This window comes from Sinohyriopsis cumingii, chromosome 9, assembly GCF_028554795.1.
Source record: "Sinohyriopsis cumingii isolate HCF-2022 chromosome 9, ASM2855479v2, whole genome shotgun sequence".
NCBI lineage: Eukaryota > Metazoa > Mollusca > Bivalvia > Unionida > Unionidae > Sinohyriopsis > Sinohyriopsis cumingii.
The window spans coordinates 122,443,856-122,470,619 of record NC_142969.1 but is presented as its reverse complement, the minus strand read 5'-3'; the positions used below and the strand labels follow the sequence as shown (position 1 = coordinate 122,470,619).

The 26,764-nt window shown below is 34.9% G+C and overlaps 1 protein-coding gene across 1 annotated transcript in view; it reads left to right on the top strand.

Moving 5' to 3' along the window:
* The window catches only part of LOC149792817 (molybdenum cofactor sulfurase-like), a 117,683-nt gene extending 91,490 nt beyond the window's left edge, over positions 1-26,193 (top strand). The window contains exons 10-15 of the mRNA XM_089971271.1: positions 3,716-3,809; positions 6,093-6,223; positions 7,723-7,869; positions 9,178-9,287; positions 11,398-11,502; positions 16,582-26,193. Of these exons, the coding sequence (XP_089827397.1) occupies positions 3,716-3,809; positions 6,093-6,223; positions 7,723-7,869; positions 9,178-9,287; positions 11,398-11,502; positions 16,582-16,680 (686 nt within the window). The 3' untranslated portion in view covers positions 16,681-26,193. The remainder of the gene's footprint in view (positions 1-3,715; positions 3,810-6,092; positions 6,224-7,722; positions 7,870-9,177; positions 9,288-11,397; positions 11,503-16,581) is intronic.
* The last annotated feature ends 571 nt before the right edge of the window (positions 26,194-26,764 follow it).

The window sequence follows — 26,764 nt, the reverse complement described above, 5'->3', positions numbered from 1 at the left end:
CTTCCAGGCCTTATTTTTTTCCTAAATTTTTTGGCTTATACACGAGTATATACAGTAGGTAAGTTGTGGTTGTTGTTTTGGGTTTAACACCATTTCTCAGCACAAGATTAGCTTTACATGGCAGCCAGTATAACTGATGGAGGAAGAATCCAAGAAAACCCTGGTAGGAACTGCCAACCAGTAGGAAGCTGTTGTCAAGCTTTATCACGAACATTGACCAAGGGGCTGTGATTAGAAAAGGTGAGTGCTTTGCTGTAGACCACTTTGCCACCTGCGACCTCAGATAGGTAAGTAGTCAGGTAGGTACATTGGGCTTGGTTGGTATAAGGTTTATAAGTAGGTGTATAGGTAACTGGGTATGTATAAATTGTTGGTGGGTGTAAATAGCAGGGAAGGTAGATAGATAGGAATCAGTCATGCATACTATGAGTTGGTAATTCTATGTTTTGTCAGAGGTACTGTAGCATCAGTAATTTGTATGGAGTACCAATTTTTAGGTGGTACTAGTTTTCATGGATTTTGTTGCTGTCCCTAACCAGGAATTTAAAGACCAAACAATAATAGCCACATATGATAAGAAGCTCCCCTCCCCTTTTCTTCCTGTGTTTTATTCTACAGATCAAAAATGCTGTTTGATAAACCAATGTCATTTCTGTGATCTGGTAATAAAATAATAGCTTTAACATGTTTATTTTTTTTAAGCTCTTTCAAAAAAAAGAATTATGAAGCGTTTTACATTGTTTCATTGCACTCATATCTATATGTTATCCATTTGCTCTAATCTCATCTGACTATCTTAGATCTAAGTATGTTGAGAGATAAGTAAGACTGAGATAAATGCGATAAAGAATAAGGTATTCAAGCACTAGTAATACTGAAAATGAAAGAATGAATAATAAGTGATTCTAGTATGTGAAAATGAGTTGTAATTCTTTTCAGTTCATTTCTTCATTCAAGTGAAACTGTTGTCAAAAAATTCAAATCCTCATGAAAACATGCCTCATTTTATGCATGGTTGCTTAATCCCTATGAACAACAAAACTCTAAAATGCCAGTTGCTTGAAGCACAATTACTAACAAAACACCATGAATGTACACTAATTACAGCACAGTTTTGAAGCTCACACTTCACTGATTTTTATTTTTTAAAGACCACAGAATCAATATCATGTCAATCAAGTCTGATGGTACACATAAACAGTTTGTCAGGTAAATAATCCTGAAGTGGTTGAATTAAACAAGTCCATCTCCCGCAAACCCATGAATAATTAGTTAATTGGTTTCTTTATGAATTTATAAACTCAAGGCTCATGCTTTACAGGCTCATGCCCAATACCTTAAAAAATAATGGCAGGGTGTGTCAAAATATGAAACTGTCCAGTGAGACCTAAGCTTTGGAATGATAAGCATTCATTTAAGGGCCTCAGGAAGCTGTAAATAGATTTGTTTGATCAATGTATTGCCCATTCGAAGGGAGGAAAAGATGTATGACCTGTTATGGTAATTGGGTATTTAGAGTTGTCTTCCCTGCTAAGGTAGACTAATTTTATAACCAGGTTCAATTATTCTTTGACATGCAGGATTATTCTAAACAACTTATATATGTCTGGCACTTAGATTCAAGCCTAACCATCCAGGTGAGCACAGACTTGGTTTAGGGTAACGTGTATGTATTATGGAAACCAGGATGGGGTGGGGCGGACAGGGGTTATTGGATGGTTATGGCTGGGTGCATAATTAATGTGAATATATGAATTAAGCTATCAAGAAGCCTTCTAAAAATAAATAGTCTGTCATAATAATAATAATAATAATAGCAATGTTAATAATAACAACAATAATAAATAATAATAGCAACAACAGCAATAATAATAATAATTTATGTTATGAATGTGACACGATTTGTACAACAAACAGTCTTCCTTGCAGCCCACAATTATTTAATATGTACAGACATAATGAATCAAATGCAACAAGTATGATGCAGAAAATGGTATTTCATATAATGTATACAGAAGCAACAGAATATGGATTTAGTATACATATATATATATATATATATATATATATATATATATATATATATATATATATATATATACATACATACATACATACATACATACATACATACATACATAGATCAACCTGCATGATTTCAAAGTATAAACATGTATATTAACATGCATGATTGCAAATTATATCTTTTGTAGCCAGAGTCATTTTATCTAATGAAAGCATGTACAGATATACAGCAAACTTTGCCATAGATATTATCTGGATTGCATCCATTGCAAATAGCTGATGAGACTTTCCAAAATCTTTAGGTAGATAATTCCAAATGCTCAGTCTAGTAAAGCCAAACTGGGCAATTTGTTTTTGCCTTAGGAAGAAGAAAGTTGTTACATGACGTATAGTAGGTACACTAGACTGGAATAATATTATTTGTCTTTTTACTGAATATATCGTTTGTAAAGTTGGGCATAGAACCATTAGAAACTTTAGACATAAATTTAACTTTTCTCAGACATTAACTTTAAACATAAATTTAGCTTTTCGTAAACATTCTTTCATAGATTGACATGATCATCAAATCATTCATACATTCATAAACTTTATCAACATTATTGTCAATGATAATTCTGTAGGCTTGTTTTTGAAGTCTTTAAAATTTTAATAAATTTGTTTTATAGATGTATATGATATTGTAGTAGTCCAGATAAGGCTGAAGATAACTTTTATAAAATATTATCCTATGACTCAATGTTAGGAATTCTATAATTTTTCATAGTAACCATATGTTCTCTGTCATCATTAATGTTGGGGTCACTACTCTACCTGGATGGATGGTCATATTAACCCAGGGTTTTTACCCACAAGCTTCTTATCTTGTCTAGTTGGTCGTAAAAGAAAATTTTGCACAATCTGACCTCTAATATGGCTGCCACAGCAGCCATCTTTAAAATGTTATTTTTATTCATCCCAAACAGAATGTTATATTGTCATATGGTTTTCATTTATGACTTATAATGTCTAACTTGTCTGAAATGAAAACGACAATCTGGCCTCTAGTATGGTCACCATTGCAGCCATCTTGAAGATAACTACTACTTTTGGATGGATGATCATACTGACATGGGATTTTCACCAACAGACCTTTTGAAGTCAGATTTTTCTAAATCAAAATTCCAATCCATCATGGCAGCATTCTTTAAGATTATATTTTGCAACTCCTTCTGAATGGAATGGTCCTTAATGACATTGATGGTCATATCAACATGCGTTTTCACCAAAAACCTTATGATATTTATCTGGTCATATTGAAAATGGTACCAATATTACATTAGTATGGCAGCTGTGATGATTAGCTTGAAAAGTTTGTTATTGCTACTCCTGAATGTATGATGCACAGGACTTCACAGAAAGATTTCTTATTATGTCTAGTTGGTCTTAAATGACAATGGTGCAGATTTGACATCCAGTATTGGCCACCACGATGACCATCTTGAAAATCTTGTGTTTGCTCAAGAATATCAGAAATGTTTGCAAAACTCAGCATTTAAAAAGAACAAATGGTCTTACATTGCATTCCTGGAAATTTTCACTGCCAGAAGAGCATTTTTGTAAAAGTAGGGAACATCGTGTGTGGGAAAGTTGCATTAGGTGATATCAAATTCCCTGCTTTAATTTGGCTGTTATCAATTATCATTGACAGGTATGCCTGATTGCACTGTCCCACTGCAGTTTGATGACCTTGGTGAAGATGATGCAACCTTTGGCCTCTGCACAAGCAAGGTCTGTGGTGATAGGTATGAATTCAGATTTATCTTTTAGCTTGCCTCTGTGAATCAAGATTTACCAAAGACCACAGAAGTAGGAGTTTATCTAATTTACAGTAAAAAGGTCTGTGGTATTAATATCATGGGGTTAGAACTGGCAAATGTTCCTGATCAAGCTTAGAAATTAAAGAAGCACTAGCAATTATCAAAAAATCAATGGGCAAAACATCTTCACAAGCACGCCTTCAGAAATTATAGAATTTCCCCAAAAATCTGCATACCACTATTATTTGTAATGATCACCAACATCAGCCTTTGTTTCTGTTACAGAAATGTTAGAAACAGAGTCTTCAATCCATAAATATCAAACAGTTCTCTGATATGTATTCTTGGCGTCAAAAGTTTGCTGCCAGATTTTTGGCTCATGTGGTCTAAGGCCGAAGTTGTTTATAGCATGGATTTGTGTCTGGCATCCATCCATCAAAATTTACTTGTTACCTCTCTGGAGGCCATATTTGGTGGGGGGGGGTTAGTTTAATTTGATCAAAATTGGAATATAGATTTATATCATCAATATCTCAAAGTTGAATAGAGAGATAAGTGAGATCTTTGTATAATAATGAGATAATCTTGCATCTGTTTGGCTCAGCTTGTTAGTTCTCCCTCTTCATATGTTTGATCCAGTTTTGATCAGTTGGAATATACACTTATATTATTAAGATATCAGGCAAGTTTGATAATGAGCAAGATGTACACACATTAATAAGGTAACCATACATCTAATTGGCTGACCTTATTAAAATTCTGGAAGCTATAATTTATTTTATTGATTTTGGTAAAACTCTGAATATCAGTTTGTATCATCAAGCTCTTGGGTGAGTTCAATAATGCGTGAGAAACACATGTTATTGAGGTCATGTTGTACCTGATTGGCTGTCTCAGTTTTGCTGGCCCTATGAAGGCCATATTCTGATCAAAGTTTGATACCACTTATAATGAGTGACATCCATACATATTAATGATGTGATCTTGCATCTGATTGGCTTTATTTGTTACTGTTTTAGAAATTGTTTTTTAAATTAAATTTTGAATAAATTTGTCAAATAGACATTCTGGTTTTAAGACCATGTTTCAGGACACAATAGGCTAGACATGTTGACCAGAGTATCTAGTTGAGTTAGACCCTGAGAAAACCCCAAGAAGAACCCACAGCCCACAGGAAGCTACTGGCAAGGTTTCTCACATAACCATGTTGGCTGAGCCTGAGATTTGAACCTTCACAGACAGAGGTAAATGCCTGAGATCACTCAGCAACCCATGAGATGTAATGGTGAATGCCTGAGATCACTCAGCCACCCATGAGATGTAATGGTGAATGCCTGAGATCACTCAGCCACCAGTGAGATGTAAAGGTGAATGTCTGAGATCACTCAGCCACCCATGAGATGTAATGGTGAATGCCTGAGATAACTCAGCCACCCATGAGATGTAATGGTGAATGCCTGAGATCACTCAGCCACCTATGGTAAATAGACTATATAGACTGCATAGACTATTTATGTAGTGAACAAACATAATTCATCATGACAACCAAATAGTTTTATTATGAACAAGATTAAATTCAGTACAGTTAGAAATAGTTCTCAAATCATTTGTAATGTAAATATTTATTGCTTTAAATCTGATGTCCTCTATCTCTCTCTCTCTCTCTCTCTCTCTCTCTCTTTGCCACTATCTTAGTAGTAAAAGTAAACATGAAGCAGTCAGTCTGCTCGTTGTTACTTGGTTTGTTGAACCTGATGAAATTTCACGGATTCCTTGAGACCCAAAAGGTCAAAAGCCCCAGTCATTTTTGCCAGAATGTATTTAATGCATGATAATTCATGTATGTAGTGAATGCTTGAGATTACTAAGCACTTCACAGAGGTAAACAGTGTAAAGGGTAACTACTTGTGGATTATGTGTTTTCTTGCCTGCTTCAGCATAGGTCACACTGACAGAATCCTTCCTGTCCAAATCTTTCATATGCACTAGTATTGGAAATCCTTTATATGTACATGTACTAGTATGGGATAGGAGAAATCTTTATATGAACCAGAATGGGATATGGGAAATCTTTATATGTACTGGAATGGGATAGGGGAAATCATTCATATGCACTTGTATTGGATTGGGGAAATCCTTCAATTCAATAAAAAATGTTGGTTTGATGGATCTCTTGAAAATGGGTTTAGTTTTATTAACCTGTATAGCTAACAGATTTCACCTCTTAATGTAAGTTTTGATGGTTTATCTTACTGTTTCTACCTCCAGAGTCAAGAGTCTAGAGTGTGGACAGGAAGTGTCAGACTGGTTGAGTGAAGCTTTGCAAAGAGGTCAATGTAGACTGGTTCGCCAAAAGTCAGATGACACTAGGGCCACAAAACTGAAAGATTCAACACATGGTCTCTCCATATCCATTTATATAAAAACCATTCTATAAATATTTGTTCTGAGTTGCATGTTTTGTTTTCGACGAGAATGTCTGTTTGTCTTTGTGTGTGTAATGTGATGATAATGTATACCTATGAACTGCAGTTTAGTGGGATTTTTTTGTGTTGTTAGAATAGAAAATACTAAATTTCAGTCTGAATATGAAAATAATTATTTTCAGCAAAAATTTATTCCATTGAAGCTGTTGTGTACAAAAAGTTACACCTAGGATCCAAATTTGGGGTTCGCACATTTTTAAGGGGACAAAAGAAAATAGTAGATAGTACTTAATGCACTTGTAGTGTTAATTTTTTTTAGATAATCTTCTTTGCATTGACAGTTTTGCCACCTTAACTTTGTTGTCTGCACAGTACTGTAGTCTTTTCCTTGGATACTTACAGTATTATAACAAATGTTTTAACAAGTACTCAGTAACTCATGAAAATATGAAATGTTTCAATATAGCCTGAAATTAGCTGCACTATGGAATTTTCCGTTCCAGATCTTGGGTCTCATTTGACTTTAGTGCCCACCAGCATTTATTATTTTGATTCCCATTTTTTCTGAATCTTTCCTTTTTATATTAATAAATTTAATTCATGTCTTAAATAAATTGTTTATTTGCATAAATAGTCTTCTTTTCATTAATTCAACCTTGTACATAAATGAAACCTTTGTCGATATAGGTGTCTTCAATCTCTGAAATAATTACACTATTGGCCAAGAAAGAGAGTAGATTGCAATTCAGAACTTGAATATTTTTATTGCCAAAAATATAGACAAAATGGATATGAATTGCCATCTTACAATTTTATGTTGCCTTTGGCAGCCATGTCTGTTTACAAATGTCAACACAGAAGCAGATAGACATTAAGTAAAGAAAAGTAATACAGGGAAGACATTTTTCATTTATCTCCTGATGAAATGTGTGCTTAGGGAGTGCAGAGGAGGCAAGATTTTGGGGCATAGGAAACCCACTATGCTATCTTATGCTCAATGTGAAATACTAATACAATTTAATTTTTGAAGTTATTAATGGGTTTAACTGCACTTTGAGGGATTGCTTTTTCTGTTAAAATGTATTATTCTTGCCAGATAAAAGCAAATTTCCTTTTACAAAACAGAAATTTTATTGCAGGTTGTTGAATCATAAGTCATATTTTTTAGCTATTTATGCACAAAAAAGTAAATGCAGAAGACAAATATCAAAATATTGCTAAAAAGCTTACAGAATATTCATTCCAAGGGGAGAATATTCATTCCAGGAGGAGAATATTCATTCCAAGGGGAGAATATTACAAAGCAGCAGAGTAAGTAACTTGGCAAATCTTCCAGAAGGTTGCTCTTAATTTTATGCCACACAGTTATTTCAAAAGGCAGAACAACACAACTATTTACTTTTGACAGACTGGTTTCAGAATATTTCAGACTCTGTCATGGTAGGTCATATTTCATTTACTTGCCATTCTAGCTATAAGTCTGGCCCAGTCACAGCTGTCCCTGGCCAATGAATCCCAGTACCTACTCATCTCCCGGTCCAGTGTGGAGTCCCTTCAGCAGAAAATAGAAGAAAGACAGCGGGAGGAACAGAATTTTGTTAATAGTGGTGAAGTGCCAGGTATGCTGTTTTATAAAGTTTCTAATATCTCTTTTATTCAAATTCAATTTATCCATAATTTACTTCAAAATGATGTTTCGGATGGGCCAATAGATTTGACTGCAACTTCAGTTTTGCATACATTTTGTATATGATCAGTAAATTGTTGTTGTTGTTGTTGTTGTTGTTGTTGTAGGGTTTAATGCCATGTTTTAGCATGGGATAGGCTATACATGGCGGCCAGTATAAATGGTGGAGGAAGAACCAGGGAAACCCCAGAAAGAACCACTGACCCACGAGAAGCTACTGGCAAGCTTTCTTACATAACCACTTTGGCCGAGCCTGAGACTCGAACCCATGCAGACTGAGGGGAGATGGCAGTGATCTGTAATGGTGAGCACTTTAGATCACTAGACCACTTTGGGCCCCTGATCAATAAATTGAAATTATAATTATTTATTATACTTTTATTTTCATACCGATCATTTTTATTAAAATTAAAACTTTGCACATTTTCTTGCTTTAATAATGAGCGAAATTTAGAAACAATGATTTCTATTAATCTCACCTTGGCAGAAACGTAGCATAGCAATTAACTTGGCATCTGTCTGTCTGTCCACACTCTTGGTTAAAGCTCTTTATTATGGTCAGTTTCACAAGTACAGTTGGTCACAGAGTCCTGTTGCTTGTTATGTGGTCAGTTTCATGACAGTTTCAAAAGATGATAGTTTCACAAGTACAGTTTGCCAGAGTCTTTTTGTTTGTTATGTGGTCAGTTTCATGACAGTTTCAAAAGTACAGTTGGCCACAGAACCCTCTTACTTGTTATGTGGATGCATCTTAAGTGCAGGCTATGGCCAGCGTCATGTTACTTGTAATTGTTGATAAATAATGATGAGTAAATAATATGCAATTATTTTTATAAACAATATGGAAGAGAAAGTTTAAATAATACCTTCTGCCTGTTACTGCCACACCCTTCTTTACTGGGGATTATGGAGGGGGGATTTGTGCGAGCACCTGCTCTTTTCAAATGCCACTAGAGATGTTTATGGTGTGAGTATTCCATGACAGAGGGCTGGCATCAGTTTATATCTCTACCCTAAAGGTGACACACCGTTTAGGACCCTATTAGTCAGCAAAGCTAATGGAGATGGTAGGAAACAACACTTTTGACCCCCCCCCCACGTACAGACTTTTAATGTTAGATTCTGTGCCACACAGAAGCCTTGATTTTGAACAAAGCTTTGTTCCTGCTCATAGTATATCAACACTAGATACTGTGCTGCACAGAAGCCTTGCTTTTAATACAGCTCTTTGCCTTTTCAGATTTGGACAACCTTATACATCGTTTCCGTGCCAACCTTGTAATTGGAGGTGGGAGTCCATTTGATGAAGATAAATGGGAAAGACTTCAAATTGGCAACAATTTCTTTATAGTGAGTGCTTATATAAGTAATAGAATTTAAAATGCACAGGTAGATGTAGATTGTCAATGTTTTTGACAAGTATTTTCATTTGACACGTAAATAAAATGTATATCAGCAAATGTTGGTGATAATAAACACTTGGTATTATCTTGTTATTCATTTACATTCACTTGATAGCTTTAAAAATCAAAAGATCTTAGTTTTGTTCAATAGTGAAAGACCTTTACCATCACTTTTCTGATTTATTCTTGTAATTACGACACTTTATCATTTGAGCAAAATATCTCCCTCATTATAACACTGTTCTCGGAAACCATATAATAAACTACCTTATAGTGAGGCTGCCTTATAATGAGATTGCTTGTAATTACAACACTTTAACTATCATTTGAGCAAAAGATCTGATTTGGAGATCCAAAAGTGAATTCATAGTTCTCCTTCAATCTAACACTGTTCATGAGAACCATATAATATATCACCTTTATGAAACTGCCATATAATGAATTACTTTGTACAGTACTTCCTCAATATAATATGAGCCATAGAGTATTCCACTTTGCAGAGACTGCCTTATAATAAAGCACATGATACAATAATCCCTCAATATAACACTGTTCATGGGAACCATGTAGTATACTGCCTTATAGTGAGACTGTCCTATAATGAAGCACTTGATAAGTACTCCCTCATTATAACACTGTTTATGGAAATCATATAGTATAATACCTTATAGTGAGGCTGCTTTATAATGAAGTATATCATAGAGTACTCCCCCACTATAATAGTCTCCATGGGAACTATAGTGTACTGACTGCCTTATAGTGAGACTGCCTTGTAATGAAGCACATGATACAGTACTCCCTTGCTATAAAACATGTCAGTGGGAGCTGTAGAGTGCACTGCCTTGTAGAGATACTGCCTAATAATGAAGCACATGATACAGTTCTCCCTCACTATAATACATCCATTGGAGCCATAGTGTACTGCCTTATAATGAGATTGCTTTATAATCAAGTACTTGATAAAGCATCCATTATAACACTTTTTATGGGAATCACATAGTATACTGCCTCATAGTGAGAGCTCCTTATATTGAAGCTCATGATACAGTACTCCCCATTATAACACCTTCTGTGGGAACTGTAGAGTATACTTCCTTACAGTAAGAGTGTTATAATGAAGCATATTATACACATAATTTTGTTACTACATAATGAATGGAATACATGACCATAGCCACCTTTTAGCAGGAATGGTGTTACAATGAATGACCTTACAATGAGGAAGTTCTATATTTCATTTCAAATCATGACATTTTCTGATTTAGGTAAGAAGAAAAACTATCTCATTGTTAAGATATTATAAACATTATTAAGTCACATCATAAAATGTCTTTTGCAATGTTCAAAGAATACGTCAAATATCACACAACAATTTATTTTGGTAATTCAAAATCCTTGCCTTCATGTGAAAGCAGAGTTGTATGCTGCTACAGTGTTGCTGTTGTTTCGACAAAAATGTTTGTAAAATATATGCTCTGTTAAAGGTATAAATTTTAAGGGCAAAAATGTTTATCTGCAAGGATGCAGCATGGCAGAGTTCTAGACATATATTATACTAGTCATTATAATGCATGAGAATGTTACATTATACCACATATAAGCAGCTGTAGGATTATGAGCTAGGTCAAACTAAAGCAATGAGATCTATGATAACTCTATGTAACAGATAAAGTGGTATTATGGCAGCATTTTCCAGACATCCCCTCCCAGTATAAAGTCTTGATAACTGATGCATTTTAATCCTTAATTATATTTTACATGTATTTGGAACTTATACATATATATATATATATATATATATATATATACATAGAGAGAGAGAGAGAGAGAGAAACAGACAGACAGACAGACAGACAGAGAGAATACACAATTAGTACTAATTACACCTGAAATTTTACGAAACTCTTTAATTATACTACATGCCACTTGCTTCATATTATTTAATTTGTTTCATAAACTTTATCTACTGACATCCAACACATATTTGTGTTTACTGATCCAATATCACTCATCCAAAACTCTTGAACTCTATTAATTATTCTTTTTTGTTATTTCAGAACCAGGGTGAGTGTGGCAGATGTCAGATTGTTTGTTTGGACCAGATGACAGGGGAGAGAAGCAAGGAGCCATTTAAAACTCTTGCATATTGGAGGGGTAAAAAGGTTGAAACCATTCATAAAATATTTTCTAGAATAATTCTGAGATTGAGAAGAGATGTTTTTGTGGTTTAACTTTGCAAAATTTTACCAAAGTGTCATCTGCTGATAACAGAGATCAGTGAAGCATTCTACCAGAACCACATATGGCAAAGTTTTCACAAAGCCATGCAACAGCCTGGTTGAGTGAGACTAAATCTTTCCAATAACCCTCTCATGCAGTTATCACCACTGATTTGGTAGGTCAACCTTACATGAAAATACTGTTTTATATATGGTCAAAAAAGGATTTGTAGTTAGTGATCACTTTAATGAAATCTGTGTCCTGTAAATGCTTAGTTTGCTAGTGATCACTTTAATGAAATCTGTGTCCTTTAAATGCTTAGTTTGATTATTCTAGAACTTCAAAGACATCTACTTCTAAGGGTCTAATTTAATGCACTGGTAGATCTAGGTCTATGCAGTTAGTTAAGAGCAGTCAGTAGAACAAACAATGTAGATGCAATCTTCTGGTGCATTGTGCAATGGCACATCTGGATCTGTGTTGTTTGTTGTTGGATTCAGCTTGCAGGCAGGTATATACAGTACAGTAGAACTTCTGAGGGCCTGAACTGTTTTAAAAAATTTTTTTTGAGTTATCAGAGTCACAGGCAATATAAACATTATATACCAATAAATAAATAATACAAAATGCCAACTTATAATTTCTAACAATTTGATATTTACATTTGTTTCACATATTTGTGTTAACTGATCCAATATCACCCATACAAAACTCTTGAACTACTTTTGGATGTCAGATGAATAACCCTCACCCATTCCAGTTCTTAACAAATTAGTCTTAGTTATAAAATCAAAACAAGTATTTATTCCAATAATTTTGCATTCATTCACAATTCGTACAGCAACAGAAGTCCAACAGCCTTTTCTACAAACTTTAAAAGCTTTCTGTACTTCCTGCCAGTTATCACATGGCAGTCACAGATCATCTTTCAGTTTCATTTTCTCTGCATTTATTTAAATAGTGAAACATCAACATGACTTCCAGTTAGGTGTATGATTATGACTGTCAACTAGGTGTATTATTTATGATTGTCATCTTTGTGTATCACTATGACTCAAATAGATAATAATAATAATAATGAGAACTTTGTATAGCGCCTAGAAGCTCTTTAGAAGCTCTAAGCACTTTACAACATTAGACAACACCTATAAGATAAAAAACATATAATAATATGATTACAAAAACAAACACCATGAAATGAGAAAACATTAAAAAAAACAAAAAAACATGCTGAGAATATTTATGGTAGGAAACATTATTAGGTCTTTAAGTTTGTTCTTGCAGTCGAAATAAGTGAGTTTTGAGAGCCCTCTTGAATGTGATCACTGTGTCTTTGTGTCTAAGTTCAGTGGGCAATTCATTCCACGTTGCTGGGCCCTGGTATGCAAAAGAACGCTGTCCATATGACTTTGTTTTCATAGTGGGAATAATGAGTATACGATTGTCAGAAGAGGAGCCTAAGTATCTTGCTGGTGTGTACACGTGGGTGAGGTCAGATAGGTATGTTGGACTAGAGTCAAACAGTGAAACGTAGCACAGAGAACAAATTTTGTGTTTGATCCTGGATCGAATGGATAGCCAGTGTAGGGTACAGAGCAGCAGGGAGGTGTGCTCTGATCGTGGTACTCTAAGTATGATCCGAGCAGCTGTGTTTTGAACTTTTTGAAGTTTCTGGAGCAGATATTGAGATGAACCAGACAGATTTGAGTTACAATAGTCCAGTCTTGAAAGTACTAATGAACACACAAGTGTTTTAGTGGCATCAACTGAAAGATATTTGCGAATTGAGCTGATGCGTCTCAGCTCAAGATATGCAGCCTTGCAATATGTCCATGACATGTTGGTGCAATGTGAGAGTACTCTCCAGAGTAACACCTAGGTTTCATACTGATTGTGTGAATTTAATGTTGGTGTTGCTGAAATTTATTGTTTGAGGTAAAGGATGTGAATGAGAAAGTCTTTGTGTTGTGATCAGAATGGCCTCAGTTTTATCTTCATTCATCAGCAGCTTGTTACATGTCATCCATGATTTCACATCAGAAATGCACCTCTCTACACCTTGGATGGTAGCATCAACTTCAGTTGGGTGGATAGATTTGTATATTTGGGTGTCATCAGCGTACAGTTGGTGAGACACTGGATGATGATCTATGACACTTGAGAGCAACTGAATGTACAGAATGAAGAGAACAGGTCCAAGAACAGACCCCTGTGGAACACCACAACATAGATCAACTGGGCTGGAGTGTATTCCATTTGCAGATACAATTTGTATCCTGTTGACCAAGTAGGACTTGAACCACAGTAAGGCTGTATCATGAATGCCAAATACATGCTGGAGACGGTGAAGTAATATATCGTGGTCTATTGTGTCAAATGCTGCAGACAGATCAAGGAGGGTGAGGACTGTAATCATTCTGCTATCCAATGCAGAGAGAATGTCATTAACTACTTTTAGAAGAGTAGTTTCAGTACTGTGGCAAGGGCGATATGCAGATTGTACATTGCTAAAAAGACTGCTTGAATTTAGATGAGATACAAGCAGGGATAGAACAACCTTTTCTAAGATTTTTGATATGAATGGGAGATTAGAAACTGGGCGGTAGTTCTTTAAATCGTTATGGTCTAGTGTTGGTTTCTTCAGCAAAGGCTTTACAATGGCAGTTTTGAAAAATGATGGGAATTCCCCGGATGAGAGAGAGGTATTAATAATATCAGTTAGTCAAGGCAATACTGGATCTAAGCGCTCAAACAGTAGTGATGTTGGAATTGGATCAAGTTCACATGACTTTGGTGCTCTCAGCAGGATTGAACGTACGAAATCCATAGAGACAGGTTCAAATGCTGCTAATGGTTGATGCTCAAATTCTGTATCCCAACTGTATGGTGATGACGAGTCAGTTGAAATTGTGGTGTCAAGCTTATCTCTAATGGTTTGTACTTTGTCATGGAGGAAATTTGCAAACATGTCCGGAAGGTCGACTGGAGAGAAGGTAGTTGGAAGTGGTGTAGATTTATTCCTTGACATTAGCTTGTTAGTAATCTCGTAGAGCTCTTTGCAGCTGGAACTTTCCATGATCTTAGTAGTGTAGTGGGCTGATTTCGCTGCATGGACTATATTAGTGACATTCTTCTTAGCGGCTTCATAGATTTGCTTATGAATAGTGAGTCTGGTGGAAAGCCAGAGCCTCTCAGCTTTACAGCGGTCTCTTTTAGCAGTGCAAAGCTGGTCCCTAACACTGCTATACCATGGAGAACACTTTTGAATTGATACTCTGCACTTGGTAGCTGGGGCATGTTTGTCAAGCAATGAATGCAGGCAGTTATTGAGTTGTTCTGCAGTAGGAGGTAAGCAAGTTGTTAGGTTAACGTGGATGTCATGCATTAGTTTGATTCTATTTATCATCCGGAGGTTTCTCTTAGTAGCAGATAAAGGTGGAGGGTTAGGGACTGATACATCAAGATGGCATATAATGCAGTGGTGATCTGATGCAAGGTCATGGGATACCAGGGAGGACCGTAGAATGTTATCATCGGGTCTATGAAGAATCCAGTCTAAAATGTGACCATGTTTATGGGTGGGTTGGTTAACTGACTGTTTGAGGTTGAAAACAGTTTTGATGTATCACTATGACTGTCATCTAGATGTATTGATATGACTGTCAGCTAGGTGTATCACTATGACTGTCTAAAAAGTGTATTAATACCATATGATTGTCAGCTAGCAGTGACTGTCAGCTAGGTATACAAATATAACCGTCAGCTAGGTGTATCAGTACCATATGACTGTCAGCTAGGTGTATCAGTACCATATGACTGTCGGCTAGATGTATCAGTACCATATGACTGTCAGCTAGGTGTATCAGTACCATATGACTGTCAGCTAGATTTATCAGTACCATATGGCTGTCAGCTAGGTGTATCAGTACCATATGGCTGTCAGCTAGATGTATCAGTACCATATGACTGTCAGCTAGGTGTATCAGTACCATATGACTGTCAGCTATATGTGTCAGTACCATATGGCTGTCAGCTAGGTTTATCAGTACCATATGACTGTCAGCTAGGTGTATCAGTACCATATGGCTGTCAGCTAGGTGTATCGGTACCATATGACTGTCAGCTAGGTGTGTCAGTACCATATGGCTGTCAGCTAGGTGTATCAGTACCATATGGCTGTCAGCTAGGTGTATCAGTACCATATGGCTGTCAGCTAGGTGTATCAGTACCATATGGCTGTCAGCTAGGTGTATTAACAAATTGTTCAAAACAAAGGAGGAATCATATTACTACCACTGACACAGAGTAAATCCTAATTTAAAACAATCAAGAGAATATACATATGCATTGTGTATCAAGAAATAGGACCAAATATCCATATGCATGTTGTGGCACCTCATCACCCTTTAATATATTTACACCTTAAAAAGTAGTTCCAATAACTAAAATCAATGTGTATTCTTTAAAGGTATATAATAAAATCATAATCAGCACAGTAGATATGTGTTGAATGTGAATGGTGTTATCATCTGTTATATGTGACATCACTGGATCACACACAGTGCTTAATGTCTCATGTTATTATCAGATATCATATACACACTCAAGATAATACAACTTTTCAAATTTGTATACTATACTAACAATGGGGACCCCAAGTGCCTGAGTGGTCTAAAGCGTTCATCATTATGAATCAGTGCCATCTCACCTCTCTATGCATGGGTTTGAGTCTTGGGCAAGGCCAATGTGAGTACATGAGAAAGCTTGGAAGTAGCTTCCTGTGGTGTGGTGGCACTTCCTGGGTTCTCTCTTTATCAGTCATACTGGCCACCATGTATAGCCTATCTTATGCTGAAAAATGGTGTCAATCCCCATAACAACAACAACACTTTTTCTAATAATGCATTTCTATTCACAAACTCAACAAGTCATTCTAAACTAGTGACAATGAGTATTTTTTTATTATAGAATTATTAAAGTTATACAGCATATATAATTAATGATTTCTTTCTGTTTTGCAGGCGCCTTTTGGAATTCATCTGCTCAATGCAGACACAGAATCCAGCACCACTGAATCAGCAAAGAACATTAGAATTGGACAGCCAATTATACCTTTCTAGTAAACATTTTGGAGAAGATTACCACAAAGGTCATCACCAAACCAAGCCTTCCATTTAATGAAAAACATACTCTGATATTTTGTAATCTTTTCAAAACAGGCTTCCTACCTAAATGTAATGAATTTTTAGACCCTCCAAATATTTCATATTATGAAGGTAGATTTTAACTGAAAAACAGATTGCAGCATATTGGAATCACTATTGCCATTGATATAATCTGAGTCTAAAATAATTAATTTGTCTAATCATAATCTACCATATCCACTGTAAAACTAAAACATTGATGAAATAAATCCATGAACAAATATATAACATATTTTGATTGGAAAAGTTTGATGTTGTGATCACTGTATCCATAGGACTTTGATGTTTCTTGAATAAAAAAAACACAAGTTTTTAACAGATTCATGGTGAAATACTTTTGTACCTGTACTATATCTATATATATATATATAACATCAAAATCCTATGCATCTCTGTAGTATGACATACATTTTAACTCCAGAACGTTGAGCTTCTGGCACCCAATACTGTAAGTGGTTTAGAACTAGAACTCAGTGTGGAAAAGGTATGACTTTGACAGGCATTTCAAAATACCATTGTCATAGCTTCATCTGTTTCACTGGACAATTTGTCAAACATGGTAACGAGAATTTGAGAATAGTATATGTTCATAACATCTCACGTGGTTGACAAGGGCAACTCTAAAAAAATTTGAAACCCAGACTGACACAATTGTTCTCCTGCTTGAGCATATGACATAACTTGCACAACATGGTATTCAATATTTTCTTCAATATTTTGTCATAAATGAAATATGAGAATTGGTTTGACTATTTGATGTTGAAGCTTCTTGACTTCTTCAGATTAAAATTTTCATTCCAATTGCCACTCTTTCTTTTATGGGTGATGATTAATGTTATCTTGTATCTACGGTAACTTGGTGATAATAATAGTGCTGCAGTTTCCTATAATGTTATTAATTGCTGCATACTTGATTGGCATTGATTTACACTGTCAAGCTCATTTGATTGGCTGTTTTTACTAGTGAACAACCAGCTAACAAAACTCAGGTGTTTTGTTTGCTCAATTTATCTTTACTTTCCTTTCATTGTCTGCATTATTACTTTTATTTGAAACAAAACTGTATCAGTATTTATTGTTATAGCACTGTCGACAATGTAAAGTGGATATTCTGTTGACTGCTTGACAGTATGCATAGCAATGTAAATTGGATATTCTGTTGACTCCTTGACAGTATGCTTAGCAATGTAAATTGGATATTCTGTTGACTGCTTGACAGTATGCATAGCAATGTAAAGTGGATATTCTGTTGACTGCTTGACAGTATGCTTAGCAATGTAAATTGGATATTCTTTTGACTGCTTGACAGTATGCTTAGCAATGTAAATTGGATATTCTGTTGACTGCTTGACAGTATGCATAGCAATGTAAATTGGATATTCTGTTGACTGCTTGACAGTATGCATAGTAATGTAAAGTGGATATTCTGTTCACTGCTTGACAGTATGCATAGCAGTGTAAAGTTGATATTCTGTTCACTGCTTGACAGTATGCATAGCCATAGCAATGTAAAGTTGATATTCTGTTCACTGCTTGACAGTATGCATAGCAATGTAAAGTTGATATTCTGTTCACTGCTTGACAGTATGCATAGCAAAATAGATGATACCACTCTGGCATGGCAGCATATACCCCAGCAGGTTTTGCTGGTGGAAGTACGAAATAGGCATCATGAAGCAGTTGTGACAGAAGCTTGAGGCAGTCTGACACCTGCCATATGAAGATTTGCCTTCTCATGCTTTTATCATTTGATAAATGCTTTGAAATTATTATATTTTCCTTCTGTGAAGTCATATATAAGAAAAAGAATAAGATTTACATCCATAAGTATGAATGTCCAGCAGGAGTATTTTACAGTTGGTCAAAATATCACAATCAGACAGGGTTTCTAGAGGCTATACATGAAAAAAAAAGCAAATAATGTTACAAAATAGATGTTATTTAGATGAGTTGCCTGTTTCTAGAAACAGTATTTAAATCCATTAATAATATTCCACAAGACTTTGTCAAGGTACTGTCCATTTCATAGATATGCATGGAAGGGGAGGGGAATTGAAGTTTGTGTGTGTGTACATGTAGAGGGGGAGATGAAGAGTGAGACCAAGTGGTACGTACACACATAATATCACAGACTGTATTATAGCTACTAAGAGCAAAATCTATGTGCCTTAGCCAACAGCAAACAATCTGTAGTATTCACACACCTTCCCATTTGTTTGTACCCCCTACCAATTTTAAAAACTTATAGCATCCAAAATATAAAAAATGCATAAAACTTAGTCATTTCGTTCATTAGTTTATAACTTATAACCTGATCATTGTCATGGGGTCTCTAACACATGTTGACATTTCACTATGAAGTATATTGGGAAGGGGGTACTAAGCAAAGGCTATGGGGAGAGTGTTAGAAAAAGTACACCATGTAACAAGAGACAAAGGTGGAAGGGGGGTGGAGTCGAAATGGCTTATGTTTTGCTTACATACTAAATCGACAGCCCCCAATGCCTTTCCATTTTCTTTGCCCTTGTTTTTCTTTACTCTAATGAAATAAGTGATTCCTGGAAGTTTTTGAAATATAAAATATTAGTTTCTTTGTACTGTATATTAAATTTTTCCAATATATTTGCAAAGATGCTTAATAACCAGAATTTAGTATGCAGCATATATTTTATATTGTATGTGTATTAGTAATAATTATAGAAAATTGTATGTAGTGGGGGTTTTTTTTGGCATTAATTACAGATTTTTGTATGTGTACCTTCTGTTATCTCATGGATGAGAGGGTATTGTCAATAATTATAGGTCATTCTAAGTGTACCATCTCCTGTCTCATGTGGACAGGGTGATGGGGTGGGGAATTTGCAGTCCCTTGTCTCATGTGGGTAGGTGGTTGGGGGAGTATCAGCAATAATTATTGGTTATTGTTGTGTGTATGCTGTCTCCTGTATCATGTCGACAGGGGGTGGAGAGAGTATCGGCAATAATTATAGGTTATTATTGTATGCGTGTTGTCTCCTGTCCTATGTGGATGGTGGGAGGGGAGCAAGTATGCAAGTAGCTGACATCTATATCAAAATTAATCCACCAAAGATATCACATTTCATGTATATTTGTCATTTTATTATATAATTTTATATACAACAGATCTCAGGATATCACTGTAAGGAAATACTTTGCAAAACTGTACATAAATATGATCCTTTTCATTCAGTTTTGTTCATGGTGCTAAGAAATATATTTGATGATTTTAAAAGAAGCTGTAAATCCCCCCACCCAGGGGCTCAGAATGTAAATCAGGGTAAATGTGTCATCCTGCAAGTCGTCAGAGGTGACTCATGGATGCAACCTTTGTGCCATGGAAAAATAGAAAACTTTTAAATGAGATCTTCCAAAAATCAGCTAAATAAAATTTGACAACATATGATAGAAGCACCCTGGCTTGAGGACCTGTCACTTTTAAACCAATAATACTAATCTGCCAACAGCTGTGGCTGCCATTACAGGAAGACATGTAAGATTTAAACAGCATCTTTTCCAATACTGCTGACCAGAATTTTGTTATATTTGATAATAATCATCCCAGCATGAAAACATTTCTTATTTACACAACTGGTGCCAATCCACCATAAAATATGACCACCATTGATACAAAATAGACAAACCTCTAAATGACTTCTCAACAGCATTCAAGAGAATTGGCAGAAAGCATCCTGGCATGATTACCTTTCAAATTTGGACACATTTCAAAAATAGAAGTAACTTTAAACAACTTCTCCAAACCTTTTGAAAAGAATTTGACAAAATTTGATAGAAAGCATTTAGATATAGAGAACTTACAAGTTTGAACAACTGCAATTAAATATGGCCACCACTACTAAAAATAGCAAACCTTGAAATAACTCCTTCTCTAGATCCACTAAGCAGAATTTCATATTTAATAGAAAGCATACTGGAAAATAGACCTTTCATTTTTGTACAGATTATGTCAATACACCATCAAATATGGCCACTGTTTCTAAAAATAGATAACTCCCTTGAAACAACTTCTTCTCCAAAAACATCTAATAGAATATGACCAATTTGATCGAAGCATTTATGGCAAGAAAGCTTTAAAATTTTTGCAAATGATGCCAATCCAGCATCATTTATGACCACTGTTAGTAAAATCAGAATACATTAAAGCAATTCTTCTCAAAATCGTTAAACTAAATTCAATCAGATTTATAGGAAAGCATCATGGCATTGAGGGCTTTCAGGTTTGTACAACTAATCATTATCAACAGTCAGTTATGGATGCCATTACTAACAACAGTAAAACCTTCATTACAAAAAAGAACTCAACTGAATTTGATCAAATTTGGTTATAGCATATCCTGTGATATAGCTCTTTCAATTTTACATAAATGATTTCAGTCAACCATCAAATATGGCCATTGTTGCTAAAAATAGAAGCACATCTAAATAGCATCTTCTGAAAAAATACTCCATAGAATTTGGCTAATCTAAACAGCATCATTTTCTAGGGACCATTCACTACTGAATGCAGATGGCACATCAGATAAGAACTAGAGAAAAATTAACATTTATTTTGCAAAATGTGCAGTCAACAGCATTGGAAGAAATTTCAAAAGAAAGCATCCAGCTTATCAGATTTCTTGTCCAACAGTAATTAGCCAAATGCTAGGCAGGTAGATGACATGCACACCTGGGTCTCTTCTTGGGCATTTAAACTTTTTTAACTTGTAATAGATCATTGATGTTGCAGTATTTTTGTTGTTTTGTCACAAATATTACCATTATGTTTTTGCCTCTCTAAAAATTATTTGTTCCATAAATTCTTGATATACTATACTGTTATTTGTAATTTTAATATTTATTACAGAGAATTAAATTTATATCCTTAATAAGGAAAATAGGAAAATAATTATTATATATTATACATATTGTGATATATTGCTCTGCTACTGTCCGTCTGCAAAGTCCATCCTGAATTCATTTAAGTGGGATAGTACCAAAAGTATCAGACTTAAGAGACGTGAAATTTTACACACTTTATAAGTAGACAGCCTGATCAGATTTTCCTGCCATTCAAACAGTTTTTCATATTTATTTAAATAAATTTTTTAACTTTATGGAACAAAACTTTTGTGGTGCAATTAAGGAAGAACCAAATAAGGGTTGTTTCTTTTCAACGTATAAGGTACACAGAGAAGGCACTTTTAAAAAAATACTTGCCAGGGTATTCTTATTGCTCAAAGAGTTCATATGAAAATGATACAAAATTGGAAATTGCATATATGGCCAATTACTACACATTAAAAGTGCCTTCATTGAGTCAAAAGCATGTTTTATTGAAACAGCTCAGAGGCATATTTGTATTCATATTTAGATAGCCAGATTTGATTTGCAGGCTGTCATCAGCAATTTTTTAAACTAATTTTTAAGCACCTTTTTTTTTTAACTTTTGAGATTTTTGTAAAAAGAAAAAAATATTTAGGCAAAATTATGCGAGGTAAATAATTTTTGGTATGCATGAATTTACACATAAATTGATGACCTTAGATTTTCATGCCTTTAGAGGGAATTTTTCAAATTTTTCTAGAGTTATGATATTATGGAACTTTTGGTCTGCAGTTGGGGCATGTACATCACAAACCTAGTTCTTTTTATATTATTCTGTTTATAGAAGCTTTTTTAATAGCATTATTACTGAATTACATTTACTTAATTTCATTATTACTCGATTACATTATAACTTTATTACATTAATTATTTATTGTTCCATCTGTTGGAATAATTTGATTACTATTTTTCAGTTTTTATTGTGCTTAATATATCAGTTTACAATTCTATCACTGCACATTATTAATTAGACTTCTAGGTATAGCTGATATTGCTTATTTGATGTACATGTGAAAATTGAAAAGACCAGTATCTTAGGAATGATAATTATATCTGTACATTTGTGGATGTATTGTGATTGGTGATATTTACCTATGCTTCCATCCATCCATCCATCTGGCAATCCAACAGTCAATCAGTTGTCCTTGTAACCTGAAAGTGTACACTGATTGAGAGGGGGTCATCATATTTGGTAGGAGATTTCATGAGGATGGGTTTATGACAGTAAGGGTTTTAGATCCTGGATACTGCACACTGGGAAGGAGGGGATGGGGTCATAAGTAGTGGAGGTAATATATACAGTATTTTGTAGCCTAAACTCCACTTACAAAGGTTAAAAGAGAGTGGGATCCAGTGGTCACAGTTAATTTAAAGTGATAGTGGTTGTCCTGCAAAGAGCATATGACATTGACATAAGCACAAACATAAATCCATTGAACAAGAGCATAGTAAGTCAGTTGTAACCATGTGCACAAGAAAATGTTTGAAATATTTAATATATGGGCTTCATTTCATTAACCCAAGCAATGGAAGATACAGGTTATAAATAAATATACATTTTTGCTTTTCTTCTTAGTTTAGTCTTAACTGAAAGTAGAAAATCTTGATTTTTAATTCAAGGTGAGAGAGTAAAGAATAATTTTGTATTATCTGTATATTAATTTTGTCCCCCTTAAGACTGCTTGACCTACATTTAAAAAACCACTTATGCTCCTAATGTTTTAAGAATTATTGAAATGAAATATTTATTCTCTTTTGTCATACTTACAAAGTCAGTACTTTGTCATTTTTCTGAATATATTTTGTTGAAAATATTTATTATTCTTGCATACAATGTGGGAGAATTTTTGAGGCTTTGAAATAGTCTGGCAACCACCGCAGGGGTGGAGAGGATGTGTTTACTTTGGAGACTAAGTTCCACACAAGAGCACTTTATACTAAAATTAAAAGTTGCATTTAACTTGTTTCCTACTGTGGCACTTTTGTTTACTACAGGGGATCTGTTGTTTCTCTTAGTGGTCCTGTTGTTTCTTGCAATGGCACTGTTGTTTCTCTTAGTGGCCCTGTTGTTTGTTACAGTGGCACTGTTATTTCCTACTGTGACTCTGTTGTTTGCTACAGTGGCACCATTGTTTTCCACAGTGGCACTGTTTATTAAATTTATGATTGCTGTTAAATTACTCAGAATATATCTATTCAAGTTCAATGCCAGGAATTGTTATAGTAGCAAATGATTAACGTATATTAAGTTTACACAACACCGTATATGAGGTTCAGCTTTCATATCCTTATCAAGGAGGTAATTATCAAGCCTTCATGTTTAACTAATGACAGTCAAAACTAACTGATAACCATGTTCCATAAGTACATGTATCCTAACTGGCACAGCTAATAACTAATCAACATATGGTCCAATGTATCTCATATGACTGTCACTGAAGTAAAGCTGTGTCCTTGAAAACAGTAGCTGCACATGATGGGTGTCAGACAATGCTATCCTGTAAGGCCTGAAGAAAGCACTCATGATCATATTTGTCATGATGTTTAACCAGGATGAGTAGACAATGACAAAAGTTTGGACGTCAGAGAGGAGATAATGGGGGTCAGATTACATTTTCTGAGGAAATATGGACTGTGGCCAGTAACCTAACTCTCATTACCCATTGAGGGAGGGTGATCAGGTACAGTTTAATGTTTTATGAAGATGAACAGATAACACTCAGAGATCACATATATTCAATAAAATGGGATGGATATTTGTAATTGTTTATTTTCAAGTAAAGTTTTTTAATTCTTCCATCCAATTTTCAAGTAGCATCTTAAAATAAGTGATACAGCATCAATGATTTTTGGCTCTGCGGGTCATAGACTAGAAGAACCTATCGGATAGTCTGTTGTCCATTGTCTGTTTTACTAAAAGACATCTTATAATATTTAGTTGGTCCCAGATGAAAATGGTGCCAATCTGACATCCGGTATGGATGCCATCACAGCCATCTTGAAAATCTTGTTCTTGTTATTCTTACCATATGGATGGTCATATCAGCATGGGGTTTTCACTGATATGGATGGTCATATCAGCATGGGGTTTTCACTGATATGGATGGTCATATCAACATTGGGTTTTCACTAATATGGATGGTCATATCAACATGGGGTTTACACTAATATGGATGGTCATATCATCATGGGGTTTTCACTAATATGGATGGTCATATCAACATGGGGTTTTCACTAATATGGATGGTCATATCAGCATGGGGTTTTCACTAATATGGATGGTCATATCAACATGGGGTTTTCACTAATACGGATGGTCATATCAACATGTTGCTTTCACTAATATGGATGGTCATATCAACATGGGGTTTACACTAATATGGATGGTCATATCATCATGGGGTTTTCACTAATATGGATGGTCATATCAACATGGGGTTTTCACTAATATGGATGGTCACATCAACATGGGGTTTTCACTAATATGGATGGTCATATCAACATGGGGTGTACACTAATATGGATGGTCATATCAACATGGGGTTTTTCACCAACAGGCTTCTCATGATGTCCAGTTCATCCTAAATGAAAATCATGCTGATCTGACTTCCAGTATGGCCTTCATGGCAGCCATCTTGAAAATCGTTATCACCACTCCTACATAGACAGCCATATCAACATAGGGTTTTCACTAAAAGACTTCTTACAATGTAAAGTTGGTCCCAAATGAAAATTGTGCTGATCTGATATCCACTATGGCTGCTATGACAGCCATCTTGAAAATCGTGTTTTTGCTATTCCTAAATGGAAAGTCAAATCTTGAACATATTGTTGTCTCAGCTCCTTCCAAACGGATGGCTTGCATCATTATGATACTTAGTAGGTACTAAATGAAAATGATAACAGTTGTACATCCATTATGGCAGCCACAATGATTGTCTTAAAAATCTTGTTAATAATATTCCCCCTGAATGATCACTATGACATGGTGTTTGCACCAAAACACTGCTGATGATGACTGCTTTGTCCTAAAGTAATAATGGTGCCAAGCTGACACCGAATATTTGCACCACACCTAATTTATCACTGTAGGATATCAGAGGCGGTCTCAGCATTTTACAATTAATAGGAAAAAATGGTCTTATCTTCAATTCCTGGAATTTTTTTCCACCGAGACAAGCATCAGTCCCTTCATGGGACTCTTGTTAGTCATTCTTTGTCTTTAAATTTCTGGACTGGATTCCATCAGCGGAACTTAATTTCTAAATCCAGTGATCTGCAGATTGGCTGAACTTTGTGTCAGACTTAGAATTGACAAATCAGCTGTTTTAAAATCTCCGTTTAACTTTAAAACATGCTGGTGAAAAGTGAGCATGTTTGTTTGAAGTGAAGGTTGTAAATTATAATCATATTTTGAAGAATAATTTTAAATCAGAAGTGGAACTGATATCTCCTTTTATTTTTGATTAGTTTATATGTGCCATATCATGTGTGCCATACCATGCAGAATAAACAAAATGCAATATATTATTTCTTTGTTATCTTTTATTTATTAGTAGAGCCAAATCTTAATTATTGATAAATTTCTCTATCTTTCTCTCTCTCTCTTTCTCTCTCTCTCTCTCTCTGGAAAGGTTTCTGCAAATTAATTTTTGAAACTCGCTATTTGACCAGTATCATAAAAAATTTGGCATTTCATGTCCTCAGAATTAACTGCCCTTCATGATATGGATTGCAAGATGGGAAGTTTCAACAGAAACAGAGCTGAAGCAACAAATCCACAGTTTTCATCAGATTATGTATTAGGTTTAAATGTTGAGAATAATATGGTTAATTTAACCCATATCTGGTAATTACAGTAATTGCAAAGTGAGATTGAGTTACTCCAATTAATTTAATAGGTACCCTGTTTGTTTTTGGATAAACAATGTTCATATTTCACACCATACACATTTTTTATTATTATTATTATCAATATTTCATGCAATATACAAATTTTGATACATTTCCAGTGATTCCACTGTATTAATATTTCATAATATTAAGTGGAAATAATAACCAGGGCTTTCATATTCTAGTGTTCATATAACTTGCAACT